Raw genomic sequence first — 15,014 nt, 5'->3', positions numbered from 1 at the left:
TTGACACGGTAGATCTGAAGTTTACTTCGTGAAAGATCGTGGAGCTGAAGAACGTGCATTATGTCCCTTCTATCAACAAGAATCTCGTGAGTGGCTCCCTTCTATATATGGATGGTTTTAAGGTAGTTTTAGAGTCCAATAAATTATTAGTGTCTAAGCATGGACAATTCGTTGGTAAAGGATATGATAACGAAGGCTTGTTCTACTTTTCTCCTGCAGAATTTTGTAATAAGTTAGTGAACCATATTTGTGGTGGCTTTAATGATGATGCATGTTTGGCATTCTTGTTTATGTTACGTTAATTTTGGTTTAATATCTCGGCTTTCCAGCATGTGTTTAATACCGAGCTTCACCATTCCAAAGGTTCTAAGTGCCATAGTTGTGTGCAACCAAAGCAACCTCAAAAACCTCACAAGTTGGCTGAGGAGAGGAATTTGGTACCTCTAGAACTCATACTTCTGATATCTGCAAGATGAATGGTGTGTTGATAAAAGGTGGAAAGAAATATTTCATGACGTTGATTGATGATGCGACTAGATTTTGCTATGTTTATTTGTTGCAAACTAAAGATGAAGCGTTCGACTATTTTAAAATCTATAAAGTAGAAGTTGAAAATCAACTAGAGAGAAAGATCAAACGTCTAAGGTCTGATCGTGGTGGTGAGTATTTCTCCAAATTCTTTGATGAATTTTTTGAGGAACATGGTGTTATTCATGAGAGAACGTCTCCCTATTCATCCAAATCAAACAGGGTTGCTGAGAGAAAAAACCACACCCTGACTGACTTGGTTAACACCATGTTGGACACTGCTGGTTTATCTAAGGCTCTGTTAATTTTATGTCATGTTCTGAATAGAGTTCCAAACAAAAGATCAAACACCATATAAGATGTGGATTGGGAGAAAACCATCACTTTCTTATTTGCGCACTTGGGGATGCTTCGCGAAAGTCAATGTACCTATTCCGAAGAAATGCAAGTTGGGACCTAAGACAGTGGATTGCGTCTTTCTGGGGTATGCTCAGCGGAGCATTTCTTATATATTTTTAGTAGTTAAATCAGAGGTACCTGATATGCATGTTGATACTATTATGGAATTCCGTGATGCAACATTTTTTGAGAATATGTTTCCTATGAAAGATTTGCATAGCACTTCTAGATTTTCTACTGAGATAACTCCTAAATCTATTGCACCTGTTGAGCCTTCTGAACAACCTATTGAGAATGAGAAAGTCCTTGAGAAGGATGACAGTGAAGCTCCTAGGAGGAGTAAGAGACAGAGGGTTGCAAAATCCTTTGGTGATGATTTCACTGTTTACCTTGTGGATGATACTCCCACGTCTATTGCAGAGGCATAAGTATCTCCTGATGCAGATGATTGGAAAGAAGCTGTTCATAACGAGATGGACTCGACTCTATCCAAACAGGACTTGGGAATTAACTAAATGACCCTATGGTTGCAAACCAGTTGGCTGTAAATGGGTATTCAAGAAGAAGCTTAGACCTGATGGTACTATTGAGAAGTATAAGGCTCGGCTTGTGGCTAAAGGAGAAGACTTTTTTGATACTTACTCACCCATTGCTACATTAACCACCATTCGAGCACTACTTTCCCTAGCTGCCTCATATGGTCTTATCGTTCATCAGATGAACGTAAAGACAACTTTCCTAAGTGGAGAGTTGAATGAGAAGATCTATATGGATCAGCCAGATAGGTTTGTAACTAAGGGTTAGGAAAGCAAGGTGTGCAAGCTATTAAAATCCTTGTATAGTCAGAAATTAACATCTAAGCAATGGCATGAGAAGTTCGACGGAACCTTGACTTTTGCAGGCTTTGTCATTAACAAGGCTGATAGATGTGTGTACTATCTTCAATGGTGGGGTCACGGAGTTATATTATGCCTGTACGTGGATGACATATTAACTTTTGGCACAAATATTGACGTAATCAATGATGTCAAGTCTTTCTTGTAAAAGAGCTCTAATATGAAAGATATGGGAGAAGCTGATGTGATCCTGAACATTAAGTTTATTAAGAATGAGAATGTGATTATTCTTTCACAATCCCATTATGTGGAGAAGATCTTGAGCCAATTCGGTTACATGAATACCCAGCCATCTCCAACACCTTATAATCCTAGTAGAATACTTCGCAAGAATATGAATATTGCTAAGGATCAATTGAAGTACTCTCAAATTCTTGGTTCACTCATACACTTAGCTAGCACAACGAGGCCCGACATATCTTTTGCTGTGAGCAAATTGAGTAGGTTCATATCAAACCTGGGTTCTGATCATTGGCATACACTTGATCGGCTTATGGGCTACTACGAGCTATGGGATTCACTATTCTGGGCACCCCGCTGTGCTAGAGGGATATAGTGATTCAAACTGGATTTCTAATACAGATGAGATGTGTGACATGAATGGGTATGTGTTTACCTAGGAGGTGGTGCGATATCATAGAGGTCTTGCAAACATACCATTTTGACTAGGTCAACCATGAAAGCAGAACTTACTGCTCTAGACACAGGCACTGTTGAAGCAGAATGGTTGTGTGAGCTCTTGATGGACTTGCCTGTGGTTGAAAAATAGTGCCGGCTATTCTTTCGAACTGTGACAATCAAATAGTGATAGTCCAGGTCAACAGTGCTAAAGATAATGCGAAGTCATCAAGACACGTCAAGAGATGACTGCAGTCAGTCAGAAAGTTGAGAAACTCCGGAGTCATAAGTGTGACTTATATCTCAATAGAGAAAAATCTGATAGATCCCTTTACAAAAGGCCTTTCACGGAATGTAATTGAAAATGCATCGAGAGAGATGGGTATGAGAACCAAATAGGTTGCCATTGTAGTAACCCAACCTTTATGATCGGAGATCCTATGAATTAGGATCTGGGATGAACATGGTTAACTGAGGAGAGTAACTTTTAACCCTCTCTAAGTGAAGATGCAATACTCTCAAATGCTATACGCCTTAATGTGTTTCTATTAGACTTTGATAAGCAAAGGTGTTGTCCTACAGAGCATCCTTGAAAGAACACATATATGAGCCTGACTATTAAATGCCACAGTCTATGAAATTTGAGTAATCTCTAGCAAGCTCATGAAGAGACCAGGGAGTACGACGTATATGCTCCACCCGAGAGGTAGGCTACTGGCAGCCTTGTACTGGTTATGACTTCAAGTGAAACTTGTTCGCAGAAAACTAGCAATTCAAGGCATACTCCACTGTCAAGTTATGAACAAGCATAGATTAAAGCTCTAGGCGGAAGTTAGTCTCTGCTAAAACACTAGTATATTAAACAGTGGTAAGAATAGGCAAAATTCTAAATGGGTATTTGAGATCTGGTGGGGATTGCTGGAATTTTAGTGGGCTTGGCCCATTAATATTTTAGAAATTCTAGTAAATCTCAAAGGCCCATGTATGCAAGAGGATGTGGTGCAAGTTTAGTCCCATCTTACTAGTGGAGGAAAGAGATGGCGGTTGGCTATATGACCCAACAGCCTCCACCAAAAATACACCGAATCAAGTTAGGGTTTTGCCTCTTCTCGCTGCTGGCCCGCCACCGTAGGCTTCTCCATCCCGAGGGCCGGCGTGCACCGGCGAAGGGAGAGTAGGTCTCCAGAACCCTTCGCCTTTGGGATCCTACATCGGGAGAGGGCGAATAAGATTTTTGGAAGCGCTTCGCGCGACTGCTCAAGGTCTTCACCATGGCACGTCTTCCACCCAACTCCGTCGCCTCACGGGCAAACCCGTCAGTATTTTTACCGTCGGCCTACCTAGGGATACCCTAAGGTAGGTGATTATTTGGTGAGGGATCGCCGGATTTGAAACTTGAAGGTGAACGCAAGGACACAAGATACAAATTTAGATAGGTTCAGGCCGCTAGAGTAGCGTAATACCCTACGTCCTATTTTGGGGTGTTGTATATTGCGCCCTGCGCTTGGGTGTTGAGTTGCCTATTGGCTGCTCTCTGTTGGTTCTCTGCCTATCTAGGTATCCCTGCCCTCCTTTATATATCCCAGAGGATGGGGTTCCTAGTAGGATTACAAGGTAGGAGTCCTAGTAGAATTACAAGGTATGAGTCCTAATAGGATTACAGTGGAATCCTAGTAGGAATCAGACTTCTTTTTCCTCACAGGTAGCTTCCTTGTGGTACCAAGGGGATCTATCCCTGACAAGCCCCCGAGCTCTTCATAGCCGAGTACTGCAGGCATTTCGAGTACTTCTGAAGTAGTCTTCGGCTTCTTCTGAAACTCCATCTTGAAGGTCTTCTTCGAGTATTTTCTTGGTTGCATCGAGGCTATGAGGTGCTCATGACACGAATAGCTTCAAGTCTTCTTTTGTATGGGGTGCGATGGAAAATCGCATTCCATACGGAGTAGCCCCCGAGCCTTAGGTTGAATCGAAAAATCAAGCTGAGGGTCAAATTAGTCTTGAATCTTCTTTTCTTATCCTTCGAGTACATTCGAAAAATAAATAGTCGATGACACGTATCTTGCAGCCCCCGAGCCTTGAATCCAAAACCCTTAGGTTCGGAAAAAGGATCTAAAAATCGTGGCATTGGTGTTACTCTGAAATTCCGAGAAAAACTCTTCGCCTTCTGCACAGTGAAATTGAGCCTCCCGTTGGTTTATTTAACCGCGCGGTGACTTAGAGTTTCTTCTGCACTCTCAGTCTTCATATGAGTCGTCTTCGAGTAGTTTTGCGGCATCTAGCCCCCGAGCTTACGAGCCAGGAGAGCCGAAGGAGCCATGTCGAGTAGTGTGCATCGCCCAGCCCCCGAGCCTGGGAACTAGCGGAATTGTGATGGCATGCCGTGCTGCCTGGAGGGTTGTTGCCGAAATTTGATCTGAAAAAAGACAATGCATATATTATGTAGCATAATACGAAGATACCGAGTAGTACTCAGTAATAATGTGAAGACATCAAAATTTATTCGGTGTAAAAATTGCTGTGTCGAGCTCTTTTTTAGGCCATTTAAATCTTCCAAGTGGTCCACCCTTTACGTTCACCCGGTTCCAGTTTAGCCTTCGCCCATAGCATGTACAAGTCGCTTAGGTCTATCCCTGACAGAACCGCCTTGATCGTCACCGGCAGCGGGGTTCATCGTTGTCAGCCCTCCAGCCAAGACTCAGTACGTGTTATGTGATCTGATCTATTTCTTAAGTATGTACCCTGAGTATTGTTTATGTTATCTAATATGTTATATCTAATTTCTGTGTTCATTATAATTTATTTTATACAAAATTTAATACTGCAATTGCCTTTATTCTGAACAGAGAACGTGAAATACCCCCGATTGAGTCATGTTTTTTTTCTTTCGGTGAGATGTGTACATCTGTTTTAGTGAAATGAATCATAGGTACAATTTATTTTTTCTTATTTTATTTCTGTAAAAGATAATACAAAGTACAATGGTTTGGAAAAAATAGGTGAAGCTGGATGCAGTAAAATCCTTTTAAACGGGCTGCAAGTATTAACCTTTTCGGCTTTATATCATCTCAGATCATGAAATGCTTAAATTCATTACAACAGTCTCCACTTGGAAAACTAAACCACCAAGTAATTCACGTCCTCCCCGGAGCATGTGGAGTCCAAAGTCACACTTCCCGGATCCCGGTGTCTTGCATCAGCTGGACGAACGCTATTGCTTTCATAGAAAACGGCTTAAGGAGAAAAAACAAGGAGCAAGTGGGGAGGGAGAGAGGGAGGGAGAGAGAGGGAGAGAGAGAGAGAGAGAGGGGGGGGGGGGGATGGGTGGTGCTGGAAGGGAAACCAGGCCAGCCTTATCCGATTCCCCACAACGCCGCTGTGTGGGTCACTCGACCACACGCGTCGTGCTGCCTGCGCTCCTAGCCCTGCCACTGGCAGTGCAGAGAGGGTGTCAACAGACCGCGCCCTTACCACTGACCACTCTTCCTCCCACCTCCAGACCTCCTCCCTCCGGCGTCAGCTGTCACAGGCTCACAGGCCGCCGAGGGAAGCGGCTGCCGGTGGGCAAGAACGGAAATGCCCTCGGGTGCATTTACTCGTGCTCTGCCACGGAGATTGGGGAGGGGTGCGGGCCGCCCAGAGAGCGTGTGCGTTCGTGAGCAGGTAATGGCGTTAAGAAGGCTTCTAGAGGATGATTTCTGGTTTTGACATTTTTGGCCCTACTACATGGCTCATTGGCTCCGGCTGGCTCTTGGCTCCTCGTAGAAGCCTAGCATTTTTTTTTCTCTAAGACGTTAGGATATTTTAGACTGTTAGGGTGTGTGTCCAATCCGTTTCATCTGGAAGAGTAACATTGGATGTTGACAAAAGATCTGAAATGTAAGGCATTTAATCTCCCTATTGGTAAAGGTAAAATGCTAGCAAAAGTTCTTACCCCATATTTTCTAAAAGAGTGGTAACATGGTATAGGAGGTAGTGGATCATGAGGTAAAGGCATCTGGCGAGGTACCTAATATGACAGTGATTCTTTTATGTGTGTGGGGGCACAACTTCTTTTAGAACATGTTAAGTTTATGCCCCAAGGGAGGCAAACCAAACTTTAATTGGCCGTGTCCAATTAATTTTGCTTTGGTTTGGTTCAGGCCAAATCTGGGTCATGGGAAAAAAGATTTGGCTGCTCAATGTCTTTGTATGTAGTGATTTAGAGCTTTGCACATTTTGGCTGTATTTGTCCGAGTAATTTGGTTGTCATTTGGTTGAAGCCAAATTTTGGTCATGGCATAGAAGACTTTGGGTCGCCAAAGTCTTTGTATGGAGTAATTCAATGCTTTGCAAATTTTGGTTTACCAAGATTTAAATGATTATAATCAATCATGTGTCCGCTTTGTAATCCATTTGAAACATTTCACTTCTTGTGAAAAATAAATCCATATTGGTTGTAGTTGAAAGAAAAAGAAACATAATTGACACGTGGGCCTCACATTTCATACTAACATATATACTTCATACTTGACTGCACTCTTATTTTTGTTTTATCACAAACCTGAATTTTGGTCAAACTTGCTGGGTCATGGAGCCATGATGGCCATGCTCCTTTTAGATATCACTAAGGTGTTTTTTTTTACCTAGGTGCTTGTTCAAGAAGCAATAATATGCTTGACTGTTAGCTTAAATCCTATAACTAACTCAATCGATTTGAACTTTTATGATGGGATCTATTCATCTGAAATCCTTCTCATATTTTTCTAGATTCATTATAGAATTTAACAAACCTATTATTTTAGCAAGAAAAAAAACTTGAAGCATCGATAACAAGAAACCGACAAAAGACGCAGACATCAAGAAACTCCTAGGAGAGCGGAGGCAAGGTTCTTGGTCAGTCTTAAGATATCTTCTAATATCTCGAAAGTATTTGTAACTATAGAATATCCGTATAAGTATAAATATGAGTATGCGCATAAGAAATAGAGAAAATTCTCTATTTGACACTCATATAATGAGTGGTTCCCTCGTTGGCCCTCAAAATAATTTTTGTTCCCTATTTGACACTGACTTCTACTTCCATTTTCTTTTCGACACTGCCGTTCCTTCCGTCAGTTAAGTGACGTGAACAGTAACCTGTGGATGCTTCTAATCTCCTTTTTAACCAAAACGACGTACAAATCATCTCCAAAAATCATGAAACCTTTTGCAGGTATACAAGAGATGGAAATGAACCTATTTTGCATAAAAATAGACATTGAGCATTTTAAATGTTTAAACTAAAATTTACCAAATTAGGCTACTTTTGAAGATTATCTAAATTTTTATGGCACAAAAGTACTTAAAAAAAATGTGTAAAAGTACCTGATATTCCTATTGCATCATGAAGTATTTTTATAAAATAATTATCCATAATAAATTTTAAAGAAAAATTTTAGTTATTTAATAAAACTTCATTTCTATTACTTCAAAAATTCTATGGCTGTTTATATGAGTGTGAAATAGGGAATTTCCTCTAACAAATAGGCTGCTTACGGCAACTGTTCCGCACGAGACAAGCCACGGGGAGGAGCCGAGAGCAAAACAGAGCCGAGCCAAGAAAGTGGGGCAAAAGAGTAATTCAGGAGAGGAACTCCCACGCCCGCCCACCGTTTCATGTTTCTAATCTCTTCCAGATAAAGCGAAAAGCAAGCAAGCCCCACCTCTTTCTGTTCCCTTTTTCTACCAGAACACATCGTAATCCACTGCGATCGTCTCTCTCTCTCTCCCCCCCCCCCCTCTGAAGTTGCGCTCGTGCTCTGCTTCCTCCTCTCGGTTCCAAGGAGCGGCGGCCATTGCTGCTGGTAAGCCGATCCTTTCCTCGCCCCCCTTTTCCAAATCAGGCTTGGCCCCGACGCGATTCTCGATCCGATTCTCGCGGCTTGCTCTCACTCTCTTAGTCTCTTCCGATTCTTTTCCCATTTCTGGGTGGGATTATCTTCTTTTGTCCTTTTTTTTCTCGTTTCTTGGGAGGAGGCAGCTGGTGGTTGTTCTTTTTTTCTGTTGGGGATTAGGCTTCGGGTGAGTGCTTTACGGTTAAGCTTCGATTTGGGCGGATTCTTGCTTGCTTTGCTATCGCTGCTGGGGCCCGTCGATACTCGTCGTGTGGCGTGAAGAAGGATGCAATTTCGTGGATGTTTGGTCCGTACTTTCATCGATTGCCATGTGCCGTTGTGGTGTGCATTCGGAGAAGTATGAGTTTTAAGGATTCTTCACCTGATTGCTCAGTTCAATCGATAAGTGAGGTGACCTTGCTAAATAGTTTGTTCTGACGCTGATGCGAATCAACGGATTACTGCTAACCTTGCTGTACGGACGAGTATTCGATGGTATCTCCAGCTGTGGTAATGAAATTTGTTTAGGATTAGTTTTCAAAAAAAATTGTTTAGGATGCTTATTTCGATGCAAAAATTTTGAGGATGGGACGCAGCAACCGACACTACATTTTGGGGTTGGGCGGTAAATAATCAGCACTTAATTAGGATCAGACGTTGAGCTCTGAAGCCAGATTGTTGGTTGATATGTCATTATCAGGAAATGGGAAACTGATAATACATCCACGCAGAGCCGGAATCATTTTTCTGACTTTTCCGTTGCTATTGGTGACTTGGACTGATTCCCCAGGACATTATCCAGAGGCGATGATGGATATTTATTTATTTGTTTCATTTTTACCATGTAGGCAGATTGATGGCGATGGAGGGGCCTGTTCTATGCCGTCCCGTGATGCAAGCAAAACTGCCTGCTGCTGCGCTCATCAGCAACTCCCTTGTAAAATCTGGGCAGCTTGGGACTGCATTTTTCGGTGCCATGTCAAAATTCAGGAACATTACTAGATTCATTTCTCCAATCTCTCAGCCACCCGCGAAGAGTTCCAGCCATGTTTGCTGTAGCTTCAGCTCATCTTCTGATGGTAATGGATACATGGCTGGAAACTTTAGCGAGAGAGATGAAGATTATGTTAATTCAACTGTGCTAGAAGCAGGTAATCCCTTCACATGAATATGACTCAAGTTGTTACTCTGAAATTTATTTTTCCTGATAAGATGACTTTCTGAAGATTTTAATGTTCTCCGGCAAACCACTAGGGACTGATAGCTAGAGGAAACAGCTGAATATTTTGGTTTTGCATTGCAGTTTAGCCCTTTTTTTAGCTCTACCTTTACTGTTGAATAGAACAGGACTATTATGTTGTGATGCTACCATACATTAATTGCACTAGTCAAAACCATTCCAACAGGCTGATAACATTTCCACTGTGCGTGAACTTCGACTGCAACTACTGTTCGCACGCAGGGAAAAATTTGTCCAGCCTGTTTGGAATGGTTTATTTATTATAACAGTTTTGACCAGTCCTAAGTTGAGTTGATAGATATGATATTCCTGAATCTAAATGATGGTTGAATATGAGTTGACTTAAGTTCTACTGATGGAAAAAATGGCAAATTGATTGTCTGACAACTAATCAGTTAAATAAAAACATTTTAGACATGGGTGCCTCCAGTACCTGTTGAAAGTAAGATCTCTTGTTGCGGTTTTCTGTCTCAGTTGAGGTTAGAAGTGGATCAGAAGGATATGTAATCAAGATGCGAGATGGCAAAAACCTGCGATGTGTGCATAATAATTCTCAAGGAAGAAATATCCCAGAGAGTGCACCACAACCAGCTATTGTTTTGAGGATTGAAGATGGAAGCGAAACTTTACTTCCAATCATTGTTTGTATGTGAAACTCTTTAACTTTGATCTGTTTGCTTTGAAATTAAACTTTTAATTGATTTTCATATATTTGTATGTACTTACTTTTTGCAGTGGAGATGCCAAGTGTACTTTTGATGGCAGCTATTCGCAATGTCCACATTGTAATACCTTCTGTCACTATAGCTCTTTGCTTCAGTTTATTATGCTAGATGCAGTCTGTGACACTTATCTGTTGTAGGCACGACCTACCATATATCAAGTTGTCAAGGAAATGATTGATAAAATGGGTTATGAGGTCAGCATAATTTGGAAGCTCACATAATAACATGTTGATTCACTTGCCCCTTCTATCATGATGTTTGTACTTTTTTTGCAGGTAAAACTTGTTCGGGTAAACAAAAGAATTCAAGAAGCATATTGTGCTGAACTCTATCTGACGAAGGTACTAATTTTGATGATGAGACTGCTTCGTTTCAATATATAACATTCTAAACTAGAAACCACCTGTCCTGCAGACAGAAGATCCTACGGACAGTATCACCTTTGATCTTCGACCTTCAGATGCTATCAACATCGCAGTTCGCTGCAAGGTATATTTATTATTCTTGTTGAAGGTTCTGCTAGATGCTAATTCATTAAGTAGTCTGACGTTTGCAGTTCTTGCTCTTCTCTTTGTTTCTATAGTGGCTTTCCTTTTGATATTGGACCAATTAGATTACATTTCTGAGTCTGGTTTGTCTATTTTTTTAATAAATAACAATGTTAGTCCTATGTCACTAGTTCATTGAGACAGTTAAGGTATCAAGAGACATGCTACATTGGATTTAAGATTGGACCAGTTAGATTACATCTCTGAATCTGCATTGCCTTGTTTTTTTAATAAATTACAATGTTAGTCCAATTAGAGATGGCAATGGGTACATACCCGCTAGATAGTACCATCCCATACCCACACCCACTAGAGGTATTTATACCCGTTCCAATACCTGTACCCGCATGCTGGTATAAAATTTCCATTGCCACAAGTTCATCAAGACAGTTAATGGTATGAAGTGACATGCAACATCGTATCTTAGTATACAACATTTGCCCACGAAAGTGAGCAGTAGCAATGAAATGAAAATTGGACAGTTGCTTGGATTTACAATGTTTAGAAAAAATTTAAAACATCTGTGAAAATCCTTACTGTCCATATTGATTTTACTTTCTTGACACGAACAGGTTCCTATTCAAGTTCATAGAAGTCTTGCATACAGTGATGGCATAAGGCCACTTGAGCCAGCAAGAATGACGGTAGCAGCCGGTGTATCAGAGGCGCTGTTGTTTACAGAACTTGACAGGTATTTTACAAATATACTTGATGTTTGTCATTGATTGCCTGAAACCAATAATGTCATGCAACAGCTGTAAGAATGCCGGTAACTTTTGTTTATATCTGCCTACAGACTTGTTACTTGCATTCTTCCATAAAATACCCCACAAACAAACGAAATATACACAAGAGAGGGCAGAGAGGAACTGATAAATTGATACATTTTCATAGTTTTTGCATTGGGTGCAGTTTGAGGAGATTCGTCTGCACTTCACTATTTAAGATGTAGAAAGCTCACCAACCGACCTATTACACTTGCACTTTTTATCAGACCTGATGGACAGCCCTGTGTTGAGGCTCAAGAGTTTGGATTAGTGCGGAACATGCTCATTGCAGCTGTTGAAGAGAGATACAAGGATGCCGGTAACATACTATCTCTTATTATGGCTCCGTTCCAATTCATCCAGCCATCAAGATAATGTTTCATGGGAATCTCTCTTGAAATTGTTTGAAATGTTAAATAAGCATAACTCTGTTTCCTGCATGAGTTACAAAGGACCCTGAGCACAATAAATCACCTTGGATGTGTTAATGTTGGAAAATAGCATGGTTCAAAATAGCAGGCTAAGGGGTTTAGCGACTGGACTCTAAAAACAGCTAATAGCGGGCTAAATGAGGCTATAACAGGCTATAGCGGCTAAATTATACATAAGTTCAAATAGCTGTACCCTGCCTCAAAACAGCTATAGCGGGGTATTTAGAACCTTGGAAAATAGTGAGCTTTAGTTTAAAGAGCAGACTTAGTACTGTTTTGTTTAGAATGTTGATTGGTTTATTTCTTGGTTTCTACAGCATCATGGAAGGACAAACTGATGCAGCTGAGGTCCAAGCGGAAGAACTGGGCCTGAAAGGTTCTAAACTCGTGTAGCTCTGTTTTCCGTCTAGTCATTCTACTTTCACGGATTTGTGACTGTTTCTCACTCTTGACAGTGCGCCCATCTTGATGGTGTAAATAAAGATGACGCCCTGCTGAATTCCAGTGTGCATTCCAGATGACTTGACACTGGTTATGGCTCTATGTAACTAGATGTACATATTATATGGACTTGAGAATTGGCTTCTGTAAATTCAGACTAAGCTTCCAAGTAAAAGCTAATCCATGGAAAACAAAAATCTGTCATGTTTGTGGGCGCCAATGTGTATGTCGTCGGAATTAAAATACCTTCTGCGACATCCTACCCCAATTGGAATTTGGACCATGATGGTTCATATGTGTGCAATGGAGGTTATGGAGGTTGAGGCCTAAATTGGTGGTTGTGGTGAGTTGCACCAATATAGTATATAGGGTCAATTGAATTCATGTCATTATAAATTTTTAACCTCTAAGCTACGCTATTACAATTCATATATTTGGAACCCAAATTACTTACTTTACGTGAGGTGAAGTCGAAAGCTTAAGCAGGTTAGTGTGGGGTTTAGCCTGCGTGTGTCCACGACGCGCAGGCTGCACGGCATAGAACTTGTGCGTGCACAGGACGTATTAACGAAATCTCCATATTAATGTATATCATGAGGGAATGCTCTTGGCATTAAAAAAAAAAGGGAATGTTATTGGTCCTTAACGGTGTCTAGTGTAACCCATAATTAAAACCGAGGAAATGAAAAGCCCATGACCTCAAATCTTTATACTCTACAGCCAGTGCATTCCGGCTCGTTTGGTTTGACCACGTCAGCAAATTAATCTTTGGCTGTCCGATTAGAAACGTATGGTGTGAACGTAAGTAGAAAATGTTATCATGTATCACGAATATCGAGACTTGCCATTGCAGTGCGTTCGCTAGAATCATGTTTCGCGAAAACTCGAGCCATCCGAGAGAAATCCAGATAGAATAAGACAAAACGGCGTCATAGTGCAGACTTGCATTTCTGTACCGTAAAAGTTGAAACAATGGAAATCCTTTCTCATCAATAGATCTACTGTATCTTTTACGATGGTCCCACTTCCTAGTATGGGAGGTTTGACAGGAGGTGTGGAGATCCACGAAATTGATGTTTCTAAAATGTTTCCGCCAAAATCTTAATATCTTTTACACCAAAGCCTTCTACATTCTCATCCGGTGTAGCCATCGCATAGAGCACCCTCACGCGCATAACTAAAGTAGAAAATAAATCCCTACATATTTATTTTCTTATGCATAAATAGGAAATAGAGTAGTATAAATGGAGAAGCATAAATTAAATAGTATAAATTCTTTCCATACTAAATAAATCAAGATATCCCTATCAATCAATCAAGAGGCTAACTGCAACATCAAGACACGCACAATTAAGGAAGAAAATTGATCCTTGCATATTTCTTCCCTTATGCACAAAAACTCAACTTATAAATATTTCTTTCCTTACTTACCTTACTTATGAATCACTCATATGAACAAATAGGAGATAGAGTACTACAAATGGAGGGGCATAAATTAAGTATAAATTCTTTCCATACTAGATATCCCTATCAATCAATCAAGGGGCTAATTGCAGGTGTTCTGATTGCCGCAGGAAGCCTTTCCAGAAGCATAATGTCTCTCTGCCTTCTATCACCACACCTATAAAGTCATACACCTCTAGGGTTAATCAGTCACTCCATTGCTACCACCATCTGATTTCTTCTTCCAACACATGACCTCTCCGCCGATCGGAAGGGGGTTAAAGTTGCGCCAAGCATCTGCTACCACAAAGAGCAACAGGACGTCGCATCTAATGCCAAGGTCTGCCTCCTACCCATGTTGCAATGTTTGTTATGAATAACAGTTTTATGTTGTTGGTTAGGCAGAAGATGTGTTCATGAAATCATATCTTAGGTCACCGGCATCGCATTTCCCTAGTCGTCGCCGGCGTTTCCCGTTCTCCCTGCCCCTCCTAACGTCGCACATTGCATGGTCGTTAGCACCAACGCCCGCTCGTCCGGCATCTGATTTGTCTTGCAACCATGAGCAGATGGGAGTTGTCCTCCGCCGGGAGCTGATCCACCAGCACAAGGATGTGGACGATGCCAGCAAAAAGGATCCAGCGGAGTATGACCCGCTTCCATCAAGCACCGGCAGGTTTGGCTCCCTCCCATCTCAGTTCTTGGTGGTTCATCAAAGAAAATTGTTCTTGATCCTTTTGTCCCCCTGTACAGTAGAAATTTATGGATTTGATTCTTCCTCTAATAAAGTATAAGCGGAGCATGACCTTCCCCCTCGAGCATCTATGAGTGTGACTCCCACTAGGCCAAACATTTCGTGGATTGTTTCATTCTCTTTCTTCTTTCGGTTCTTGACTCGTTCCTCAAAAAATTATAAGAATTGCCTAATTTTTCTTAATAGGTTCTTGGGATTGAAATCATAGGTTCTTGACTTTTTCCTTAAAAATGCAGAAATTTGTGGATTAGCAAAATTGGTGCACACTTTGCCCTTAAACAGGACATGTTATGTAATGTTTAGTTTACTCCTTAAATAGGAAAATGTAGGAATTTGATTTTAGGACGTATTCTTTTTTAGAACAAGGCGAGC

The 15,014-nt window shown here is 41.1% G+C and overlaps 1 protein-coding gene across 3 annotated transcripts; it reads left to right on the top strand.

Moving 5' to 3' along the window:
- The first annotated feature begins 5,908 nt into the window (after positions 1-5,908).
- On the top strand, positions 5,909-12,776 carry LOC112897121 (bifunctional nuclease 2). Of its 3 annotated transcripts, none has more exons than XM_025965323.1 (11): positions 5,909-6,101; positions 9,142-9,444; positions 10,008-10,178; positions 10,269-10,318; positions 10,396-10,452; positions 10,534-10,599; positions 10,673-10,747; positions 11,379-11,497; positions 11,801-11,892; positions 12,322-12,380; positions 12,460-12,776. In XM_025965323.1, the coding sequence occupies exons 2-10, from the start codon at positions 9,150-9,152 to the stop codon at positions 12,375-12,377; spliced, it is 981 nt and encodes a 326-aa protein (XP_025821108.1). In that variant the 5' UTR covers positions 5,909-6,101; positions 9,142-9,149; the 3' UTR covers positions 12,378-12,380; positions 12,460-12,776. The 3 variants fall into 3 exon arrangements, with proteins under 3 accessions (XP_025821108.1, XP_025821106.1, XP_025821107.1); XM_025965321.1 differs by lacking the exon at positions 5,909-6,101 and adding an exon at positions 8,111-8,263; XM_025965322.1 differs by lacking the exon at positions 5,909-6,101 and adding an exon at positions 8,128-8,263 and having other exon boundaries at positions 9,146-9,444.
- Positions 12,777-15,014: the final 2,238 nt, after the last annotated feature.

This window comes from Panicum hallii, chromosome 6, assembly GCF_002211085.1.
Source record: "Panicum hallii strain FIL2 chromosome 6, PHallii_v3.1, whole genome shotgun sequence".
Taxonomy (NCBI): Eukaryota; Viridiplantae; Streptophyta; class Magnoliopsida; order Poales; family Poaceae; genus Panicum; species Panicum hallii.
Note: the sequence above shows the minus strand (reverse complement) of the source record. Positions and strands in the feature narration are given on the sequence as shown.

Excerpts from the sequence above, each read along its gene's own strand:
- LOC112897121 (XM_025965323.1), top strand. The coding sequence starts at position 9,150 with ATGGCGATGGAGGGGCCTGTTCTATGCCGTCCCGTGATGCAAGCAAAA. Across the intron at positions 9,445-10,007 it reads TTCAACTGTGCTAGAAGCAG|TTGAGGTTAGAAGTGGATCA; the intron begins GTAATCCCTTCA and ends TTTCTGTCTCAG. Across the intron at positions 11,893-12,321 it reads AGAGAGATACAAGGATGCCG|CATCATGGAAGGACAAACTG; the intron begins GTAACATACTAT and ends TGGTTTCTACAG.